The sequence below is a fragment of the Leptosomus discolor genome, chromosome 5 (assembly GCF_034619465.1).
Source record: "Leptosomus discolor isolate bLepDis1 chromosome 5, bLepDis1.hap2, whole genome shotgun sequence".
Lineage (NCBI taxonomy): Eukaryota > Metazoa > Chordata > Aves > Leptosomiformes > Leptosomidae > Leptosomus > Leptosomus discolor.
Genome location: NC_141395.1, coordinates 12,719,063 through 12,742,153, shown reverse-complemented (window position 1 = coordinate 12,742,153; position 23,091 = coordinate 12,719,063). Strand labels below are relative to the sequence as shown.

At 44.5% G+C, this 23,091-nt stretch overlaps 1 protein-coding gene across 1 annotated transcript in view; it reads left to right on the top strand.

Moving 5' to 3' along the window:
- The first annotated feature begins 3,208 nt into the window (after positions 1-3,208).
- The window catches only part of PDIA5 (protein disulfide isomerase family A member 5), a 104,395-nt gene continuing 84,512 nt past the window's right edge, over positions 3,209-23,091 (top strand). The window contains exons 1-3 of the mRNA XM_086465510.1: positions 3,209-3,298; positions 14,915-15,041; positions 18,274-18,361. Of these exons, the coding sequence (XP_086321636.1) occupies positions 3,224-3,298; positions 14,915-15,041; positions 18,274-18,361 (290 nt within the window). The 5' untranslated portion in view covers positions 3,209-3,223. The remainder of the gene's footprint in view (positions 3,299-14,914; positions 15,042-18,273; positions 18,362-23,091) is intronic.

Genomic DNA, 23,091 nt, shown 5'->3' with positions numbered 1-23,091 from the left:
TGATGGCAACCAGCTCGTACGTCTCTTTTCAGCTGATGCAATCAGTGCCATGACACAGATGTCACAAAACTTACAGGAGATAAGCCCGCAGATCAAAACCAGTTGGCTGAAGCTGAACTAAAGAAGGAAGAGATGCTGCTGGAAGGAAGGAGAAGAACTCGAAGTCGATAATTCAGTGAGCAAATCCTGCTTTAGTTTTTGGCAAATGCTATGTAGTTTGGAGTACTAGTGCAGGCCACATTGCCCCTGGATTCGGTATGGCTTGCAAAGTGCTTGTGTCTTTTTCTGTCTGCTCTGCTGTCGTTTTTCATGGTAAAGGTGACTCATTTTACCTTTTGTGAGAGGCCGCCAGAGACTTGTTCAGATTAAAAAGAGAACTAAGAATAAAGCTTGTCAAATAAAGCAGCAACGTATAGGAAATGTGAAAGGTGTAACTCCTTACAGACATACTTACTGTCAGTCCAGTTTTGTATTTTATTCTTGGCAAAAGAGGTGTTTGAATACAGATAGACAAGTAAGGATTAGCAGACCCAGTGTAGACTCTGGAAATGAACATGATCTGAAACTGTCTGGTTTTATAGCCTTGGGCAAATCATATAATCTCTCCGCTACTGTTTTCTGATCTATAATCCAAGGGCAGTAATTCTTTCTTGCTTCTCAGTGGTGAATTAATGAACGCTTTCACAGTGCTTTGCGGTGCCCTGTACAAATATTACAGTTACAGAGAAGCAAGCAGTGTATGATATGAACGCCAAAGAGATACAGGGTACAACTTGGGATGCTGGATAGCGGCGCACTCGGATACAACTGTAATGAGTTCATTAGTAATGCACGACTGGATTGATTAAGTAGTTGCCACTGTGTAAAGCCTTGCCTAGAGCCGATACTTGATATATTATTTTGACCCGAGACAGATGCTCAATGATCTTGTCTCTTAAGTTTTGGCAATGCCTGTCATATCAATACAAATTATCGAGCTGAACAGAAAGAAAGAAGCCGTGGTTGCCACATGGATACCCTTTTTATATTCTGTATATAATAATTGCAGCTTCCCCAACTGGATTTTTTACATAACCTTTCAGAAGCGCAGTTTGAAATAGCTTGTCTTCTTTTTATCTTTCTTCCTTTTTTTCTTCCTTCCTGAGAATGTTTCCTCTTGCCATCATGATAAAAATGTACTCCTGTGACAAAACAGCCATGTCCCAGGATTTTATCCTTTCCTAGCACAATGGCAGCACATCTCGTACGGTGATGACACAGCACAGAAATTCCACCACATTGAGGTTACTTTTGCGTTGCCTGATGCTGTGATGTGAAGCGTCAGAAGACAGAACAGTTTTCTACACAAAAGGGTCGCAGGAGGATTCAAACAGTCTTTGAGGACCTGGATATCCAGCCGAGATTAGAGGTCTGGGTGAGTCAGGGTAGTTGTGTGCAGAAGCCTTTCAGCTCCAGGCTGGGGATCTGAAGGTGAACAGCATCCAGGAGAGGTTGCCTGTTCCCGGAGGTTTTGATAGCTTCTTTGAAATGGGCTTCAACGGGGAGCCCTTTGCTAGCAGGCTGGTTGTTACCGGTTGGGGAGCTGGCACCAGCGGTGGTGGTGACTAGTACAACGCACCCCTCCACCCGCCCCAGTGCAGTCGGTGAGGACCACAGGTGAGAAGTGGCGGCACGGAGAGCGTCTACTTTAGGGGTACAGGTATTTGACATGAGGGGTGTTTTGCTTTGGGTCCTTCCACTGTAGAGTGAAAAGCTTCCTCCCTTTTCCTTCCCTTCCCTAAGCCTCTCTCCAGCCGTGCATTCTTCCTCATCCCAAACTCCTTCTGACAGCTCCTCAGCTGTGCCTCATGTGTACATTCACTGGCATTTCGGAGTGAGCTAAGGACTGCTAACCCCGTTTTAAGGCAGGCTAACTGAGGCCTTCTGCAGATGGGAAGTGAGGCATAGCACTGTGAAATGATTTGCTGAAGGTTACCCAGCTGTGACTGCGAAAAGCATGCTCTGGCTCTGCCACAAAAGATGCCACAAAAGTGTAAATGTTAATAGTAATAACTTTCTCTACGTGTATTTCTGCAAAATTACATCTCCACCAGGGGACTTGTTAATGTCAACGGCATTCAGTTTTCATGATCACTGCTTGAAGTAATCAGTCAGCTGTAGGGATCTACAAATTGCTCCCTTGCAGCCAGCCTCTTAGCCTAATGCTCAGGCTACAGTCAGCTGGAAGGATCAGACTCGAAAAGACACCTTTGATTTTCCTTTGATGTTTCAGAGCCAAGGAGGGATTTCATGCGGCCACTGGGCGGTAGGTGAAGATCCCTTCTGTCTGTGGGAAGCCAATTACAACGCGGCTGACCCGCTTTGGCTTTAAGATTCCTGGCACGACGTCCGGGATGTCCTTGCGTGGCAGAGCTGGCTCACCGAATGTGCCTTACTAGGGGCACGGGCCGATTTGTCCATCTGGCTGCAGCGACCATTCCAACAGCATGAACACAGTGGAGGCTGCATTGATCGATCCCGGTCAGACTCGGTGTATTTATTTGCTTGTGCTTTGGCGTTACTGCTGGTGTGTGAGGGTGAAGCAGGGTTCTCCTTTGGGATTTAACGATAACAAGTGGGAAGAGCTGACAAGGACAACAGGCCCTCGTTTCCAAGCCTCTCTTCCCACTAACTCTCTCCCCCTTTCCTTGTATTTTGTTCCCTTATTCACCTCTTCCTCCGCATCTAAGACCAGCAGAAGCTTTTAAAGGCCCTGACAAAAAAGCATCCAGAGGACGTGGCTTGCCAGAAGGCTCTCCAGGGTGAGGCGCGCACCGGGAGAGCGGCGGAGGCACGGAGCGCGGATCCCAGAGGGGAGCCCAGCGGGACGCTAGGGGCGAAGAGCTGCAACTTTTTCCCTCTTAATGCCCGCGGCAGCAAGCCGGCCGGAGCTCGCTTTCCAACTGCGATTGCTGGCAGCGGTTTGGCGGGGCAAGGGGGGGGGGCGGTTTGGGGGTCGCCCAGCGGCGGGCCGCCGCGGGAGCCCCGCACCCCCTCGGGGGGACGCGCAGCCCGGCTCCGCGCCGCGGGGCGGACTACAAGCCCCGTCATGCCGCCGCGCGGGCGGGCGGTAGCGGCGGAGCGCGCCTGCGCCGCCAGACGTGGCAGCAGCAGCGGCGGCAGCAGCAGCAGCCCGCAGCGGCGGCGGGTCCGGAGCGGGTCCGGCTCGGCGGCGGCGGCGGCGATGGCTGTGCTGGGGCAGGGCGCGGGGGCTGCGCGGCGCCGCGGGCGGCTCCCGCTCCTGCTGCTCGGGCTGGCGGTGAGTGGCGGCGGCACCGCGGGGCGGCGGGGGGTGTCCCCCTTCCCCGGGCCGGGGCGGCGGTGGCGGTGGGGGCGCTCAGCACGGCGCGGCCGGCGGAGTTGGGCGAAAGTTGGGAGCGGGACGGGCCCCTCGGGCTGGGCGCGGCGGCTGCCCCCGCCGCCCGCACCCGCCGCCGCCCCGGGCGGGCTCGGCACGGCGCAGCCCGGCGTGGCTGGGCTCCGGCAGCTCCCCTCGCGGGTGTTTCCCCAGCCCTCAGCCCCTGGGCTGCTTTCCTGTTTCCCTCCCTCCCTTTCCCCTGTCTCTCAAAGGAGAGAAAACCCACCCCGGCGTGCGGCGGCGTCTCCCCGAGCGGCTGCGGGCTGGAGCTCCCGGCTCGCCCCCGGCTGCCCCGGCCGGCCCCGAGGGCTCCGAGCGGCGGGCGCTTCGATCGGGAGCAAGTTTGGTGTGAAAATCGGGGTGGCGGCGGCGGCAGAGGTTCCCCTCGGCGGAGGCTGTGCCGCAGCGAAGCCGCCCCGCCGGGCTCGGCGCACCTGTGCGCGGCCGCGGGCAGCCCCGCCGCCCCTGCCCGGACGCCCCTCGGCCCCGGCGCTCCGCCCTAGCGCCGGCCGGAGCGTCTGGGTGCGTGTCGCTGAAATGCCGCGGAGTAGAACGCTCCTTACCTCAGGGGCACTCCCAGGCTTACGGAAATATTTTAAAGTCTGATTTTTCTTTTTTTTTTATCCACAGAATTTAGTATAGGCAGCTCGAGAGATAGGCGAAGACGTGCTTTAAAGCATTCCTTTATTTACTTTCTTGGCATGAACTACAGTTCTTCCTTCTGCCTGGACAAATAGAGTTAATAGTTAATGAAAAATTACGTTAATTTTTTTACACACACGTGATCTGAAATGTATTTGGAAATGCCCGACCTAGGAGTGTTCATCTAATTCATACAAATCAAGTGTGGAATTGCAAATTGCCCTATGCTTATTCTGTACTAATATTAGAATTGTCATTGTGGGACAGAAAGCATCGGCCCTGTCTGATGTGGCCTTTTGCCCCTGGCAGGGACCTGACTGTCTACTCATTCAGGAGGAGGGGAAAAAAAATGCTGTGCATCCTGAGCAATTTTTGTTTTGTTCTGAGCTTGGTCTAGAAACACAGACCTCTGCTATCTGCGATTTATTTATGGATTTCCAGTGAAACTGAAGTCAGGCTGAACTTGTCCTGAAATGTTGGAGAGGTCTTGGTCGGGCTTTTTTTTTTTTCCCTGTGGCTCATCCTTAGCATACACAGTACTGTTCTCAATAATACTCGTGGCAGTGTATTTCTCAGATTAAGTATGTACTGTGGACCAAGTGGAGTTACAAGGGGACTGAATTTTCCCGTTGTTTAAAATAACTAAACACGTGGAGTTATTTGTGGTGTTTCCTTCTATATCCACTGTGACTGTCTGACCTTATCTTACTCTAACATTCATTTTATGTCAATGTAAGTATTTTGCTGTGATTTCTTTTTTTAGATAAAAAGATTTTTTTTTTCAGCTTTCCTCATGTGAGTCAGTTGTTCCTAGCTATTCTAGTTGCCCTTCTTTGGACCTTTTATATTGCAGAGCTGGCATCTTTGAGATGAGCAGAGTGGGCCTGCGGTTGTCAGTGAAATTATACAAAGCCATTATAATTTATCCACATTATTCTCTCTTACCCTTCTTAATTTGCCCCAGCATTTTATTTGCTCTGTGATGCTGCATGCTGAGCAGATGTCTTCATTGAGCTGTTGATTCAGCTAATTTTTTCCCCTTTACTGTGTACAAGTAGTTTAAATTATTTCTTCCAATTTGCATTATCTTGCACTTGAAGGTGTGATTTTTCATCTTGAAATATGTAACTTGCTGTACGCCAGGATTAAAAAACTAGCCTACAGCTGTGACTTTGCAAAACCTGCTTTTAAATTTTTCTTGAGTCAATGTTTGCAAAGTCAGTGAGGCTGTTCAATCAGGATATTCTCAGTGTGTAAAGTTAAAGCGAAGGTAGTGCCAGCTGCTTGATAGGACAGAGGTTAATGAGAACATTGTATTTCCTTCCAGCCTGTCCTGTTTTATGTACGTGATTTTTTTTTTTCTTTTCTTTTTTTTTTTTTTCCCCTGGAAGTGCTGAGCGCTTGCAATGCAGCTGGGACAGCAGCTAGAGTCGTGCATGCATAGTGCTCCTGAAAAATAGGGATCATGTTTAAAGTAGCACCCAAAATTGGAGGTGCTACTTCCGAGAGTTGAAATCCTTTTCTCTGTAAGACTTCCGGTGTTTGTAAAAGGAAAACTGAAAAGCTGGATGAAGATACTTCAGTATCTTCTAATGGAAGATGTTGTTGTCCTCTCATCACTGTGAGTATGGGACACGTGTGAGGAAGATACTGCAGTGATCTCCACCTGCTGTAAAGTTTTATTTCTCGAATGAGTTGGAGACGTCACAGCGAAGTTGTGGTTTAACTTTAGAGATACTTCCCTATTTGATATGTGAAGTGGTTGACTATATTTCACGCTTGAAGGACTGAATTTACTGTTAAAGGCATTGGGAAGGAGTTCCACACTGAGGGGGATTTGCGTTTCCTCTGATGTATCAAGTACTGTCCTTTCCCTAGCAGAGGCCAGCCACTGCTTCCAACAGGGTTACGCTTCGGGGATCTGTTTGCTTTGCAAACACCGATGAATGTTATCTCAGGCCAGTGTGGCAAAGGTTGATTCTTCTTCTGAGTGTTGCCTTAATGGCAGAGAAACTGAGTCAAGAGAGTGTGACCGACTTACAGCCGTTGGGAAGAAGGCTTCTGACCTGGTGCCATTTAAACCCGGTACCTTCAAAGAAAGGTTTGAAAGGAACATTTCAGGCTTCCAGCTCCTCAAGTCCCAGTAACATCACAGAAATGCACTGGTGAGCACTGACATGGACTTGTGAATCCAGGCCTGTGGGGAGGGCTTGGACGTGGCTCGCTCTTTCTGTTGCAGTTAGCCCTGCAGCGTGGCAGCAGTGGCTTTGCCTCCGGTGAGTTTGCAGGCGGGGTGCGAGCACTACTTCTCCTCTCCAGTGCTCAGGTGCTGTCTTCTGTGGTGACATTTGGGCTTGACTTCAGGAGTGCCTCTGCCTATCCAGTTACTGTTTGCATCACAAGAGCTGATGTGGGAGGTGTTTTGCCGCAGTCAGAGGGAGAGTATTGCAGAGGCAAATAATCTACTTGCTGTCTGCCTGCCTCATTCCTGCTTCATCTGTTCCCTCTTCAAAATACGGATTTGTAAAACTTGTGACGGGGGCTATGCTTTGTCTTCTCAGAGGCCCTTCCCAAATCGAACCATGGCTTTCAGGACTGGTTTTGTTACTCAACTCCATACCTTATGCAGTGGTGTTTTGAGTTCATTTACTTTGGTGCCAAAGCACCCATTTAATTCAGAGGGCTTGGGACATTGCCACAAGTGTGGTGTGTTCATCAGAAATGGTGTTTCTGCCCAGGGGTGTGTTCAGGACATTGTGAGCAATTGGTGATGAAAGAGGTGCTTGTTCTGTTGTTGACAGTTTCTTTTGCTTTTGGTGATGCAGTTCCTTGAGTTCCTTCATTTCAGTAAAACAGAGATAATGAGACTCACTTTTCTTCAGAGCTGTGTTTGAAGGTCTGTGAATGGAAAAACTCAATGCAGTTTGCAACCAGAATCACAAACTAGCATTGCCTTAGATTTCTTGATGTGGACAGGGTCGCTTTGGAAGTAAGTTATGATTTACCTTGATCCTGCCACCATTTCAAGCTTGTGAATGGCAAAAAATTGTGATAGCAAAACAGTTCTTAAGTTTTAGCACTTTGCTAGCTGAGAGTAGCTGGTAGCATTGGTGGAGGGCACTGTGAATTGTGCATTTGCAAAACGGAGATGACAAAGGTAATCTCGTTTATGACTGCCTTGGTGATGTCTTGTCTGTTGTCTTTGGGTTTATAGCCATACAGCATATTTGTTGGGTGACTGCAAAGAGACTCTTTCTCTCCCTCTCCTCACTTTTCAGGAGATGGCACACCACGAGTATGTGGTTGTGTGCTGCTCTAGGATCAGCTGAGTGCTGGTTTGCTCTGATTCCGTCTGCCTTTTGCCTCTTGCAGATTGCTTTCTTTCTCTGTGAATCTTACTCCCAACTATTTAAATTAAGCTTCATCTCCTATCACCTGGCAGAAAAATGTGAGGATTAATTAGTTAATATTTGTGCAATGCTTTGAAGATAACAAGTGCCATATAAAGTGCTAAGGATTTTCATGTGTTATTTTTTGCCCTCTCCTTTATAAGTCCCAGTAATAGTGTTTTTGTCTTCTTTTTATAGCATCTCCTATGTGCTTCTTGAGTAGGTGATACTTCTTTAAACTTCTTCAAAACCCAGTTTTTAGTGAGGGATTATGTGGCATGTGCTTTGCTCATGTCCTTAGCTTCTGAAGTCATCCAGATGTGCTTGTTCAGAAGTGATATCTGAAACATTATTTAATCAACAGGTTGTTTAATATATATTGCACCAATGCCTGGCTTGGAGAGGTTGAGCTTCACATTCATAATAAAGAGAAAGTTTTTTGTCAGCATTAGTAATTGATCCTATTATAGTCTGTTGTTAATTAGTAAATAGTTGCACAGGTTTTCTTTCACTAAGCATTTGAAAACCAGTGATAAACCATACAGTTAATTGGCTACACAGAGCCCTTAAGAACAACCTTTAATACAGACTATTATGCCTTTATCTTATGTTCCTTCAAACCCAGTGTTTAAGAACAATATGAACAGTAAAGTCTAGTCAAATTTTGACGTCTCCATGGTATTTTTTGCTGTCTTCTATATTTGGAAAGTGAACATAGCAAGCACCGTGTTAAGTGGAGTGCCTTGTTTGTAGCATTCTTAAGCCTGAGTTAAAGAATACCAAGACACCGTGTGTCAGGATTTTAATTTGCCTGCGTTTGTGAAGGTATGACACTTGCCCCTCACCGATGTGACTCACCACAATAAAATGTCAGCAGTGCTTGCTTTTTTTTATTCTTTGAATGGCTTGAGGTGAGAGTTAATTGATCTGGATTATATATAGAGTAAGAATGTGTTCTTACATGAGGCTCATGGGAAATGAACAGAAACCTGAGAAGTGTCCAATGGACGTGTCTGCAAATGTAAATCTTTTGAGCCAAAATAATGTTTTCTAATGCGGTCAGGCTCCAGTGCACAAGTTGTTGCTCTTCTAATGTGTCTGCTGGAGTGCTTCTCACCTGGCTATTGCAAGCTGCCGTAAGCCCAGGTGTTGCCGCTCCCCACTGAGACCATAGATGGCTTTTCTGATCGGTTGCAGATAATGTGCTCTGTGTTGGGGATCCTCAGCAGGTTGCAGTTTGGGAACCCCTGCGGACGTGATTGGGAGAAGATGGTCTTGTGGTCCCAGTGGGATTGCAGGAGCTACTTCAGTTGTGACTCCTGAAGTCTGAGACCCAAGTGCTATCTTTTTTCTTCCCCTCCCATTCAAATAAATTCTTAGCAGGCTTCCTTGAGGTACCTTTGGGTAACAGACATAACCTGTCTCCTCTCATCCGGTTTGATGAAAACGTTTCTACAGCTATTTTAGATATTAATCATGAATGAAAACAGGGGACTGTCCTACTTATCACTATCCATCTTGGAAGGCATTTGTTACAAATGGCTCAGTGATCAAAGCAGTACAACCCTGAATGTAAATAGCAGCAGAGGGAGGGCTTGTGAGTGAAAAGCAAGCAATTATTGCACAAGGTCAAGAGTGGTTTGTATGATGAACAAGGAAGATAAAACATCTGCAGTCAAACTGTGATTCTTGTAAACAAGGGGGCTTTGGATTTGAACATCTTGTATTTTAAAGTGAGAACGAATTGGGAGGAAGGTAGCAAAAGAACTGTTTCTCTCTTGCACTTGCCTGGAGATTACTTAGACCTGGTATTTTCACCTGGCTGTGCCACCAGCTGATCTGCAGGTTTACCAACCTCCATCGCTGCAGTACAGAGATGTTCCTTCAAATCCACCTTCTGAACTTAAGCATGCACTTCACCACTGGGTTCATTTTGGGAAATGACTAAGAGAGGGAAAGTGAGATCTGATCTTGTTCTTGGGTTTTCTTGCCTGTTCCTTCCCCCCTTGCTCCCCATTTTAATGTAGCAGAGGAGACCCCTGGTTAGAATGTGAACTACTCCCCTCCTAAAGAAATTAAGTATGAAATTAAATTCAGTCATCTCCACTGCTGCTTGGAATTTTGAGGCAGGTTTGCTCTTCAGCTAGATTCCCATAAAATGCCTTGTCAGACACAATCTGTTTCATATGTACAGGGTCGCTCATTGATCATATTTACAGTGGGTTGAATGCTGTTGTCCCAAAATGAGAATGACATCAGTGGGCGGCTAAACTAAGACAGAAATCAAAGTCAATGTCTTGCTGAAAAATGGGCTTTTGAAATTATGGTCGAGTGTAAGACTGCATCCCTGCCAAGTAGCAGTTGTGCTAGAATCACTGTTGTTCGCATCAGCCCCAGCTATTTCTGATGAATATTGTGCAAATTGTCTACCTAATTATACATGTAAGTGTTAGTGTGCGCATAAAAATTGTATGTTGACATATGGATTCAGGCACCTAAGTGCTGTTTCAGCTGCATATCCATTTATATTTTTTATGCATAATTTGTGTCTAGGGAAATACAGTTTTTCAGGCTCTTGAGCTGGAAATAGGAGAAATGTACAGTGTTCTTCAATTTTTGATTTATATTTCCTTGTTTTTATAACCATGTGTTTTCATTGCCCTTGATTAAAAAAAAACCCCAAAAACCAAAACTAAACAAATAAAAAAAAAAAATTCTCCAGGCATGTTGCTTATCCTTAGCAAAAGACCATTCTGTCATGAAGCTTTTGTGGGGAGCAACTCATAAATTGAACTGGGTACTGTGGGAACAGCAGTTAAGCATTTATCACATTTAATTTGAATAATAAATGTAAAATATGAAAATACGTTCTTGGGGCTGCTTGAAAGATATTCCCTTTTTCCATCCTGAAATAAGATTCAGAGACGAGTGAAAACTTGAGAAATAAACTCTGCTTTCTCAGATCCTTGGTGATTTTGAGAAAACACGGCCTGAGGGATGACCACATTTTTCAATAGTGTCGTTTCTGGAAGTATGATTAGCAAATAGTTATTTGCCTGTAACTCTTTTTGCCTCTGGGTTTCTGAAAGCTCAGATGTTTCTTGGGTACCAGTTCTAAGGGAGTGGGGTTGTGGAGTGTTCCACTGCTCTTTAACACTTGCATATATTCAGCAGCTCTGAAGGAATTGCTGGAGAGTGGGGAAAAAAATAAAAAGAAAATTAAACCTTTCTGACTGATCAGACTCTTCCACCTAGCTTGCAAGATTGTATGTTTAAATACATACGTTGATTTGAGGAGCAGAGGTAGAGCTAGAGCACATGTGGTTTTGTACCTTGTACTTGAATAGCAGTGTCTCTCAGCGGTTTTGAATTGACTGTCTTGAGGGTTTGAGTTCACTTATGTTTTACTTGAGAATCCTTCATGCATCTCAGATCAGACACTACAATCACATGACTGATGTGCGACCTACGCCATAAAAAATTCTGTGAAAATAAATTCAGATTGAGATCTTGAGCTGGGGAAAATCTGCAGACTAGAAGTGCTACCAGATTTGCATTTCATAGTCTGCTGTGTGTAGCCTGCCTTTTTTGAAGGTCTCTACCAAAGTTTCGTGCATCCAAGGTCGCCAGGTGACCGATGTGTTGGTTCTAGCTCACTGAGCCAGCCATGGATGAGGACCCGTTATGCTAGGCACTGTGTAAACACAGCATGAGATAAAATAGACCCTCCCTCAGTTTTATTGCAGTTTCTTGTCAGTGTCACTGTAACAGGGCAAGAGTGGCACAGATGTTACATGTGTTGGTCCTAATATGCCTTCTTCTTTAATGGGTACCAAGGTAGGTAGTAGCTTCTTAAGAAAAATGTGTTTCTTAACTTTTCAGCAGTGGTCGTGAATAGATTTAAAAGCTTTAGGATGCTTAAGTGAGGAGAGGGTTTAGCTTGTTTCTTATTTATAGAGTTCCATATGTGTGAATGTAGCACTTCCTGACGCATATGAAAAGAGGCTTCCTGCCCAGGAGGGACTGTCACCTTTCTTGACCTTTTCTTTATTTAATATGAGCTCATGTCCTCTTGTGCCCTGGATTTAAACAAGAAGCAGTGTGCTTGATCGGACAGTGCCTGGCTGATGAGCTCTCCTGCAAAATGTCTGAAGTAAATCTACCCGAGTCATATCTCACAATTAAAGTCATAGAGCACAGTACATGCAAATGAGCCTCATCTTTGCTGTTCCTTTGCCTGTGGGCTGTGCAGGAATATGGTTTTCTGTGAAGAACAGCAGTGTAACTGCTTCTATAGGATTCTTTCTTCTCATCCTCTTAACGTCACGCTGTTGCCGGAACTAGTGGCTATGGCCCTAGTGAGGCTGTAGCTGCTGGTTTGGTCGTCGCAGCATTGGCACTGGAGCAGGGCAAAGCAGCCCCATGGCTGGGACTGGCGTCGGGTGAAAATGGCTACTTGGCATCGCTTGCTTTCAATGGAGCTGGTAGCGAAGGCGGAGGTTCTTTGGGAGGTTTAACGATAAATCAGCCTCTCATTTATTCCTGGGTAGGGTATTCATTAATTTCAGCAGGAGGAAGCTGGAGAGTGTGCAACTACTTAATTCTTATCAGTTTGCAAACACCATGTAGTGCAAATGCATATTGGGAAGTGGTGAACTTTTCTGCTCAGCCGATAACCTTCCAGTATTGCTGTGGCTGACTTAGATGTGCAGGCAGGGTGTTTCTGTCCAACTTAATGCCTTCAGCTTGGACCTTTTGGGTTTTATAACCAGGAAAGGCTGCAACATTTATCTTAATTAAAGGGAAATGATGATTTATTTGGCAGGCTGACTGGTGTGCTTGTATGCACAATGCCTTTCCCAGTGGGTTTTGGTCTAAACCATAGGTTCAGGGAGAGCTGCTGGAGTAAAACTGCAGGAAAATGAGTAACATGTATTGATTTGATACCTGGGGAGGAATTGGGCAAAGGAGCAGTGGATATATGCAAAGTGACGTGCTTCTCCCTCCAAATGCCCGCTGTTCCACCAGTGCAGCGAGTTTTCTGTTAGTGGCAACACTGACAAGGCAGTACTTAAAGCTGTCACTGTTTTCCAGAATCCAATTTTTCAAGAAGCTTATAGCTCTGCCATTATAAGAAGAAGAAAAAAGAAAAAAAAAAAAATTCACTGAAATTGGGTAAACAGCCTTCTATCTGAAAAAGACATGAAATATACGTACTTCTGAGCTATAGGTAAAACTGTAGAGGTGCTTTAAACAAGGTTCATAATAACATTTGGTGTCAAGTCGAAAGGGCCTTTGTGGCTTTCTTAGTCCAATTATTTCTTTTGGCAATGAGTTCATAGACCAGAATATCCTCAACTGAGTCCAGTTTTCTCAACCAAAGCAGCAACCTGTAGTTTCAGTTTTTCCCCTCTGTGTTCAGCCTTAGTTTCAGTAAAGTTTAGCTTTAGTCTTCTGTAATTGAAGGCATAAATAAGTCTTTTAAGACACTTGGATGGTTACAGAAAATTGAGGTGAAGGGAAAAGTTTTTTTTTAAAAAAAATACTTAGGATTAAAGAGATCTGCTCATAAGTCAATGTTAGATTAATCCCTCCTGTTCAGCCTGTGATTGCCATGAGTTTTAAGCAGGAATTTGCATGTCTGTGTCACCTTACTTAGCACAACTATATTTGTCTACTTTGATTGACAACACCGTGTATTTATCTCAGAAAATACACAAATGATTCACTTACATCAGCCTCAAGTAGGAGGACTGAGCTCTGGACATCTGGATTTATAAGAATGAGAGTCTGTCGGTCAAATTAAAGCATCAGGTACATTTATGCTGAAGGTAGGGGCTGACTTGCAAATGTGCTTTTTCCCTTCTCACAATTAGACCGTCTGGTCAGCAGGGCTCAGTAGCGGGAATCCTGCCTGTGGAGTGGGATAACTTGTTTGCTCTAAGCGTGGGCGGCCTGTTGTGCTTTGTATTTTGTGTTATAGGTGTATCTTCTAGTAACTTTAAATTCCTGAACATGGCCTGGGGTTGTTTTGAGGATGACGCCTGTTTCAGCTCAGCTTCTTCCCTCTACCTCGTGCAGCCCAAAACTCACCCTCCCATTTCCACGTGTGAAAACTTCTGGCAATTAAAAATGTTTCATAGGTGCAGGTTTTGGTTCTGTGCCTCAGTGACTGGTGTTTGCAAACAGCTGAATTTGTGATGAAGTGTAGTGCCTGGGGCTGTGTGTTCTGACTTTGATTGGCTTAGTGCCTTGTTTTGAATGCTGTGATCTGTAATACACGGGATGCAAGAGCAACCTCTTACGTCTTCGCATCCACCCTGGACACATTTTCCAGCCCAATTGGAGTGAGACATGATCAAAAGTAGTTCTGTAATTAAGAAAACGTTGAACCTCTTGTGTGTGTTAAGCAAATGAGCTAAAGCTTTTAGCCAAGCAATTAAGTGTTAAGGTTTGACTGGAAGGTGAATGTAAACTAGACAGTTTCTTCAGTTAAGCTTCCCATAATCATTCCCTTAGTATGAATTCAGTACAGTGCAGAAGGGAGGCAGCATAGCCTGATGGATAAGATGATGATGATGATTATTATTATTATTGAAGATTATTGCAGCACAAATGAGCAGTAGAGGCTCCAGCTGAGGCTACGGTCATATTTTGATAGGAGTTTTACTTTATAGTAGGATAAAAGACAAACTCTGCTCAGACAGACTCTGTAACAAAAAAATAACAAAATAATTTCTTTGCATAGATACGGAACTGAGATGCAGAGAGATTAAATGCCATGCCTTCCATGTGGCCGTTGGAAGGCAAACTTGATCTTGTGGCAAAGGCACTGGGGGAGGGCGGTGTGTGTATGTGTGAGGTACGGTATGGCCAGTGGGAAGCATAAAGCTCTGTTCCACTTCGGAAGGGCAGGTGGGGGAGGGTTGTGGTTCTGTAATGCAGATGCTGGATTACTTGCAAATTCTGTTTTCACTTCCTTCATCTGCTCTGTTGGCATGGGTTAGTTATTTTAACTTCATGGCTCTTGCTGTCTTCTCTGGGGTATCAAAGTACTTGATTGAGTTTGCAATCGATTGAGATCTAGGGACAAGAGTGTTCTCAAAGTGGTAATTTGCTGCTTCTCTTGTTACAGTATATTACATTTACGTAAGAATTCCTATCTGATTATCTGACTAGGGAACAAACTTGTAAAGGGGATGGCTTCTTAACTATGACTTTATTCCTTGATATTGTGTTTATCTCATCTTTCCACTTAAGGGTCCTTGCTGGGGGCATTATTGGTTCAGTTCCAATAAATCATGTGTATGGCTTTTTTCTTTTTTGGGGAGGACTTTTGCTGATCAGATCAATATGGTAGTTTGTTTAAGGCGGCATGTCTCAAGAATATTGAAAAATGTCAAGATAATTTCAAAAGCAGTTTGTCTTTCTATTGTGTCTCAGCTTGGAAGCTCTTACTAATGTTTCTGGCTTTGTGTTTCTGTAGGCATTCTTGCTGGCGTTCGTGTACTCATTGAAGGTGTCTCCACTCATAGAAAAAATAAGTGACCACAAGGATTTTAAGAAGCTTCTCAGGACACGGAATAATATACTAGTGCTGTATTCCAAATCTGGTAAGCCCTTTTTTATTTTTTTGGATGTCACAGCTCTTTGTGCCCAGCAAGGTGTGTGTGTTTGAACATCTGTATGCATGTTGGGTTACCTGTGTGCATGCTCAGATGGCTAAGCACTTCACCCTTGCTTGCTCTCTGTTCAGTGTTGCCTTATGTAACTGCAGGGTGCTTCTACATGACTACAAGGGGTTCCTCAGCACTGGTGTCCTTTGTTCTGACTCGGAGGCTCCTGATGTTTCAAGATTTGAGTCCTCTTAATTTAGTCTTTGAAGTGCTCTGTCACATTGGCAGAAATGTACTTTATTCTGGCTTTGTCTCCAAAACTGACTTCTCATAACAGCTATCAGCCAGACCTTTCTGGTGTGTTTATCACGGTAGTTTGAAAGTTTCGATTTCCTGGTGACACTGAAAGGCTTAATGAGTAGCTCTAGTACTGAAATCAATCCATCTTTGCTTCTGACAGCTTTGAGCGTCCTATGGTTGTCTTTCAACTTTAATTAACAAAATAGAAAAATAAAAATAAAACCCAAGCTGCTTGTGTGAGAGGGAGAAATGGCTGATTTCACATCATGCCGCTTGTCCCCTTGAATCTCTTTTCTCTCTTGTCTCTCATTTAGGCCCTCCTTTCTTGCCGTTCACTCTTGCTCTTACCTGTCTGTTTGCTCTTCCTTTTGCTCTGTTCTGCTCCTGCTGTACCTTTTCTCCTTTATTGCTGCGTTTGTTTTGGTGTGTTGTTTTGTGTGACACCATGGAAAATGAAGAAACAGTCTTTAAGCTCCATACACAAGCGCAGAATGCTGTTGTGGATGGGGAAGTCACTGGAAAGCAAGAAGTAAAATGTGTCACTAAGAAGATTTTCCTTAGAGCTGTATTGTTTGTGTTGTTGCTTCGTTTTCCTTCCTGCAGGCAAGCAATACAAGATAATGCTTTGTTTAGGGGTTGAGTTCTCCCTTTCTGATCTGTTGCAAAGGTCTTACCTCAATTAAACACAACAACATTGGTAGAGTTGTTCTGGGTTTACAATGTGGCAAATTGGAGCAGTGTGTGGTGACCCAATATCCTCCCCCCCCCGCCCCCGAGAATTCTGCAGACAAAAGTGTGCAGGTTCTGGGATAATTAACTTTGTTTTCTAAAGATATGCTTATTTTTAATTGGTTAAAATTATATATATGACTTAATTTTTGTGAAAATATTTGTGTTTTGCTGTAGTGAGGAACTTTGAGTGCTCAAACTTGGCCAAATAGTTTTATAGTAACAGGTTCAAAGGGAAAGTCATAAAAGAGTTTCTAATGCTTTTTGATTTTGAAAGGAACACTTCAGACAAAAAAAAAAAAAAGACATCTGTATTATTCAGCTTTTTAAAGGGAAGATCTTCTTTTTACGCTTAATATTTTAAGTGGTGGTTGCTTTCATTGTTAGAAGTGCAAACAAAACACTTCAGCTCTGACACTCATCAAATAAATGTTGCCCTATGGGCATTGTTCAAAAGCCGTGTTGTGGAGATTTCTTTTGTCTGTGTTTGTTGTTTAATTGGTTGGTTTTAGCAGTCTAAAGCGTTGCATACAGAGCTGACTGTGGGATTAATGTTTCCTCCTAGAACTGTGATCCTTGCACAATTAGAAATCCCTTGCCTTGTCACCCAGAAAGAGGGGAGGGGAAAAAAGAGATAGGAATTTGGAGGTGCAATTCTAATCCCAGATACCCATCCCCCAGCTGTGTTGAGATGTTGGCCAGCATCCGATTGTACTGCTGAAACAAAGGCTTTGCTTCTCAGCTGAGCAAAACTAGATGAGTATTTCTATCTCATGCAGAAAGTTCATTGGTTTCAGGAGATGTCCTAATTTACAGGAGATGTGTAGTTCACCGTATTGGCTGGGTATCCTGCCAGGGCTGGTCAACTAGTGAGGCTTCTGGAACAAGTCTGTCCTATCTTGAATGCTTATTTTTTAAAGAGTGTTTGTCAAACTGTTGCACTCTAAGTACACATGAAGAATTCCTCCATGCGTCTACATCCCTGTGTTGGAGAGAGGTGGCAGTTGCATGCTATCAGTATTGGAGGTAGGAGAGCTTCTTGAGAGCTAACAAGCGTGGGCAGGCTTCTCTGATGGCATCAGGCCCAAGCAAAGGCTGTTGAATACAAAAAAACTGTTTCTGGCTCAAGAGACTGTTGAGATAAAAGTTGTGGAGGTTTAAAGATGATTTGAGGGGGCTTTCACTGCCCACTGGCTCTGCTTGTCTACTCTGACCTATATAGGCCTTCACTTTATCAAATGTTGGAGACAAAATACTGGTCTATAGAAGTGTTCGGTGTGCCCCAGTATAGCTGTTCTTATATTCAATTAGTTGAAGTAGTTGTGGAACAACAGCAGTTTAAATGAATCTGGAAGAGGCTCTGGGTTTCTATTTTGTATTTATTGAGGCAGGAAACAGTTTCTGTAATGGTGGGGGTTTTTTTGTTTTGTTTTGGTTTGGTTTTTTTTTTGAGGAGCATTGATACTTGTTTGAACCTTTGTATTTTTCTCTCCCGAGCTCTTGTTCCGTTTTTCTTTCGTGTTTGTTTTTAATACCATTTATAAGACTCTTTTGGAATGGAAGTGTTTTGCAAAATCTATACGTGTGGCATGGCATTATAAAAATCTCAGTTGGGTGTTTATGATACAGCCAGTTCTTGGAAGGACCTTTTCTGGGTGCTCTCTGCTACTAGTTTTGAGCTCCTCATGACTGTTGATTTGGGTATCTCCCAGGGTTATTATGAGAGTGTGTTATTTTCTGTGTATGATGGGTAGAATTGAGGCAGGCAGAGATGCTGAACGACTTGCCCTTAGATCTGGTGAAGGTCCTAAATGAAGTTAAGTTTCTCTAATTATCAGGTAGTGGTACAAACTGGTTAGTGCCCAGACAGGAAAAAGGCAGTGTTGGGGTGGCAGCCTGTTTGCAGGAGAAGACACAGTATAGCTCCATAAATGTAGGTCAGGGAGTGTGCCTGGAGGTACAAATTTCAGTGTGTTGTTAAGGGGGGTTGGAGGGAAGAAGCCACCCAATTTCAGCTGCAGCCAGCATTCCTTCTGGTTTACAGAAGATTTTACTAATGCTTCTCATATTGGTTTCTTGAAATTAGATAAAATGTTCTTCCACTGCTTCAGAACAAAGGAATGCAGCATTGTGTTTTTCTGTGTGGAGTAATAATGCTGCTGTTGACTTATTTTTATTTTTGTTTTATTTTGTTTTCCAGCTGCTGCTGCAGAAAGCTCCCTCAGGTTACTGTCCAGCGTGGCCCAGGAGGTGAAAGGACGAGGTACTATAAGCTGGATAGACTGTGGGTATGTGTCATGCTGTTTATCTCTTCCCCTCCCCGCCTTTTGGCTTTTATTGCTGACTTAGCTTTTTTGATGGCTCTGAAACTTTTTGCTTGTAACTGAACCCACATCATTCTGTGTAGTTTCTTCATCGCTGTAGGGTGCCTACATCTTACCATATTCTTTTCCTTCAGACCAGTGGTGGGGAATCATTTTTTCCTTATGGCTGTTGTTATTTCTTCTCTGACAGTACATTTTTCAGCCTGAAGCTGGAGACCCCAGCTAGCATCACCTTTCATGGGGGGCACATAGCATGGAAACTCCGACTGCTTCAGCTTTTCAACAAGGTGGGGGAGGAGGAATCCCACATCTTGTGCCTCAGCAGGAGGGCAGTGCAGATCTGCTCCAACAGCAGATGTTGCACGAGCAGTAGGGCTGCTTGCTTGGTTTTGAAGCATCCACCCATTTGTGTTTCTCAATAAAATGTGCTTTCTTTTAAAGAACTTCCTCTGTGCTTTGTAGGTTCATGGCAATTTTTAATGTGAACGCAGGGAAACTTATTTTTGTAAGTGGTTTCTTGTGTGTGGAGGAATGAACAGGTGTGTACTTTCTGGTTTGCAGATGTGAAAGCCTTCACTGTGGTTCTGCTCAATAACACATTGCCTGTGGTTTTAGCTTGTGTATCGTAGTGCCTTTCTGCCTCTGCAGCTTTGAGAGCTTTGCCTGCAAGTGGCAAATTCCTCTTCCTGTGCTGCAGAGGAACAGCTTGCTGCCTACCTGCGTGTTTGGGTGGATTGCCATGAATCCATTGCCACGAACAAATTGTACGCTGTGCACAAATCTGAGTCGGCTCTGAAAAATCACAGAATCACAGAATGGCAGGGGTTGGAAGGGACCTCTGGAGATCATCTAGTCCAACCCTTTTGCGGAAGCAGGTTTGCCGTAGAACAGGTCACACAGGACAGCATCCAGGCAGGTTTTGAATATCTCCAGGGAAGGAGGCTCCACAGCCTCTCTGGGCAGCCTGTTCCAGTGCTCTGCCACCTCAACTGTAAAGAGTTTTTTTCCTTATGTTCAGGTGGAACTTCCTGTCTTCCAGTTTGTGTCCATTGCCCCTTGTCCTGGGGGCATGTGGCTTCCTTAAAATTACACTTTTGAAACCAACCTCCATCTATCAAGCAGTGACACAGAGTAAGTCGTTGGTAAATCAAAGCTAACATGCTGCTGTTGGTGGTTAACTTGTCTTGCTCTTCCCCTGCCACCAGGCAGGTATCTTTCCCATGGAGTCCTCTGCTTCCGCCTTCTGTTTGCATTCTGCTGGGCTCATCCAAATGCAGAGACACTTTCATCTCTGCCCAATTGATAGGGACGGTGTTCCAAGTCATCCGCTGGCAGAAAGCAGGGCTGCTCCTTGGAGGTCAGTGAAACCTGTACCACTTCCCACCCGCTGAAAAGCCAGCAAATAAATTGTATTGACCCTGATGAGGATGAAGGTTGTGTGGAGATCTGGCATACCTCTGAAAGTCTCGTTTTCTAACAAAAGCACTGATGAACGGTTTTTGGTTGTCAGTAACGATGGCTAGCAAATAGGATTTTGGGCCAGCTTCTTGGCTTTAGTTTGTGATCAGCCCCATTTGTGACTGTGGAGTGGTCACTACCTCTTTTTGTCTTCTGTTTCCCTTTTGGTTTAGGCTACCTCTCTGTTGCGGGACTTACTGCTTATGGTGTGTGTGCACCTATGGCATATGTATACAACTGCTGTCCCTTCAAAGTGCTGATATAATACAACTAAGCAATAACCATCTCCAGGGTTTTAGTTCTGGGTTGGAAAAGGAAAGATTCAGTGTTTAGGCCTTCAATTTGAAATCCAGGGAAGTTTTGGCACTTAGTTCAATGTATCAGTCTCTGCTCCTGAGTTTGTAAGTGATGGGGACTGGGAGGGAAATGTGTTGTTTTGTTTTGCTGTAAAATGCACTTCAATTCATCAAATCCTAATATGCTCTCCCTTTCCAAATGTTGTCATCTAAACCAAACTTTGTTATGAAGTTACTTGCAAGAAACGTTTTAAAGTTTGCTCCAGGTAGTGCTTTAATACATTTTGTAGGAAGCTTGGTAATTGCAGTGCCTTTCCTCTGACTGTGGTGGGGAAATATTTAAGCTTCCTTTTTGTAATGAAAGGTGAGTTATTCCCAGAGAATGAAGCAGCCTGGTGAAAGTCATGCTGTAAGATGTTGGGAGACCTGGGAATAGATTTGTAGGTTCCCAAAATTTGCTTTGGTGCTAGTAATAGCGCGATCAGATTGCCACTTGCCAAGTGACAGGCAGTGGACGGGGTGCTGTAACATGGCAATAGCTGTAATTGTCTTCGAGGGTTGAGCAGCACTTCCTTTCAGATCACTTGTTTGGGAAGAACCTGGAGATAATAGATGATCTGTCCAACTGTAGGTGGGTATTTGTCAGAGATGTCTCTTCTATTCCTCACTCCTGCAGAGGGATGTCATAACAAAGTTTGTGAACTTGCCTCATGGTGCAAGGTGAGCTGGAAGACTTGATGCATGCAAAAAAACCTCCCGAACGAATAGTTTGAGCCTGAACCAAGTTTTGTGGTTGATTTGCTTGCTAAACCTTTAAAACATTCTGAAATCAATCTCAGTGTTGAGATAACTTTTAAACATTTTTTTTTTTCCTGGAAAGTGTTTTTTTTTTTTTTTTCCTTTACATATTGCCTTTTTTTTTTAGTATACAAGTGGCTGCAAACTGCTGCCTGCCTCATCGCAGTGCTAATATGAGAGAGGCTGCCGTAAGTGCTGTCTGTCACTGGTCACAAAGGGCCAGTTGTAGGGCCTGAACAGCTGAGTCCTACCAGGGTTGCTCAAGCTATTCTCCCACTGCAAGTACGCTGTGAAGCTTATTTGCAAGTCTTCATGCTGAAACAAACAGTGCACAGATGCAGGGATATTTACAGCACAGGCTCAATTTGTTTTACAAATACTGACAAGAGATGGCTTGTTTGGCAGCAATATTTAGCAGGGAATTTTGGCTTTGGTCTTCACATCACACTGTAGCGGACTTCTTTGCCTTCAGATCCAAGCGTTGGCAAGGCTGGCATACATGCAGAGTTGTGGTTTGTGTCTCTGCTTCCCTGTGGCGATGACGGTAGTCTTTTTCTTTTCTTTATTGGCGGTGCTTTTTTTGTTTCTTGTCATTCTCCTCCTTCCCCTCATTTTCAGGAGAAAGCAAGAACATACTACTCCACTGATGGAATCATGGATTGCTAAGTCTCGGCAGTATGTTGTGTATTACGTACAGCGGAGGGGAGTGAGCAGGTTTGTGGCTGGCGGCGTGCTGCCTGAATTGCTGGCTTACATGGAAACAGGGCTCCTTGGCCTTGGTTTTTGTTGGGTCTGTGGTGTGAGACAGGGGGTTAGACTTGAGCTTTCAGTTCCAGGTTGAGTGGTCTTGGAGAGACCAGGGAGGTTAGTTTTTCAGCATAATGTGGGGAAATAGTTGGTTTCTTGCAACTTCGGTTAGTGAGAAGTAGAGGAGGTTGTCACTTAGTTTGTCACTTTGAGGCAGGGTAGCAGGGGTCCCCAGAGCGCATGGGCTGAGGAGTTGTAGGGCTGGGAAGTGCCAAGTACCTGCCTTTCCCGCGCAGTTAGGCTCGCTTGTGTTAAGTGCCGCTCTGGAGCAAGACCATGCTGAGTGCAGTATTGTAGATAAGGTGCTCATTCACGGGAGATTTCAGTCAGTTTGTGCAGGCAGGTAGACACCTCCTAGAGATGAAGGGGCAGCACGAGGACTGCTTGCAGCATTGAAGCGGTCATTGTTTGCTCCTGTGTGCTGAGATAGCATATGCGGCTCTGTACACAATTAAATGTGAAGTTATTTCAATTGTGAATGAAAGACCCACAAATAATGTGACAAAAATATGGTTTATTCTTTCCATGTTTTAATTAAAAGTCCTTGCTGAGTGGTTGATGTTGAATGAATGGTGAGAGAACAGAGCACTGAATTAATCATGCTCTGTGAAATGCATGGTATCAGGGCTAGAGCACAACGTTGTGCGTTGGTAAATCTTCTGCAAGTATTTTGGGACTTGTGTTTGGGGACATGCAACTTTAATAGTTGCTGAGAGTCCCAGCTTCTGTTCCTGGCTCTGCGAATGATTCATTTGTTACTTTGTGCTGTTAAAAGGTGTATCTGTTTTCCAGGCAACTAGATAAATACTGCCTGATTGATTAGTCAGTGTTTATAAAGAGCGTGGAGAACTTTGAAAGGAAAAATGCTACGGCAGCACAAATGAGTGCTCTTCATTTAGTGTGTTCAAATGGTACTGGGATGGGCATGTAAGCAGGCAGAGGGTTGGGTTATTTATTGAATTATTTTTATTAGTAATCTGATAGAAATTTTGAAAATTGAAGAGCTTCATAGGGACTTCAAAGCTTAAGATGTCTGCAAAAAGAAACTATCGTGTCCTTTTGTGTAGTCTCAGAGTCCGGCTGCTGCTAACTGTAACAGCAGGTTGGGGTGCAGTGGAGCTGTGTGTGCTGCATAGGCAGATGGATGGTCGGTGTGCATGCTGCAGAGCCTCTGCATCCCCCCTTGTCTCCCGAAAACTCCATCTTTGTAGGCGTAGTACAACTGGAAGTAAGCATTGATGTGGTTGAGTAAAAGAGGAATTTCATGAAAAACAGAAACTCTTGGCAAGTCCTTATGGTGGCAAGTAAAAGGTACAAAGTAATGTGCCTGCTTAA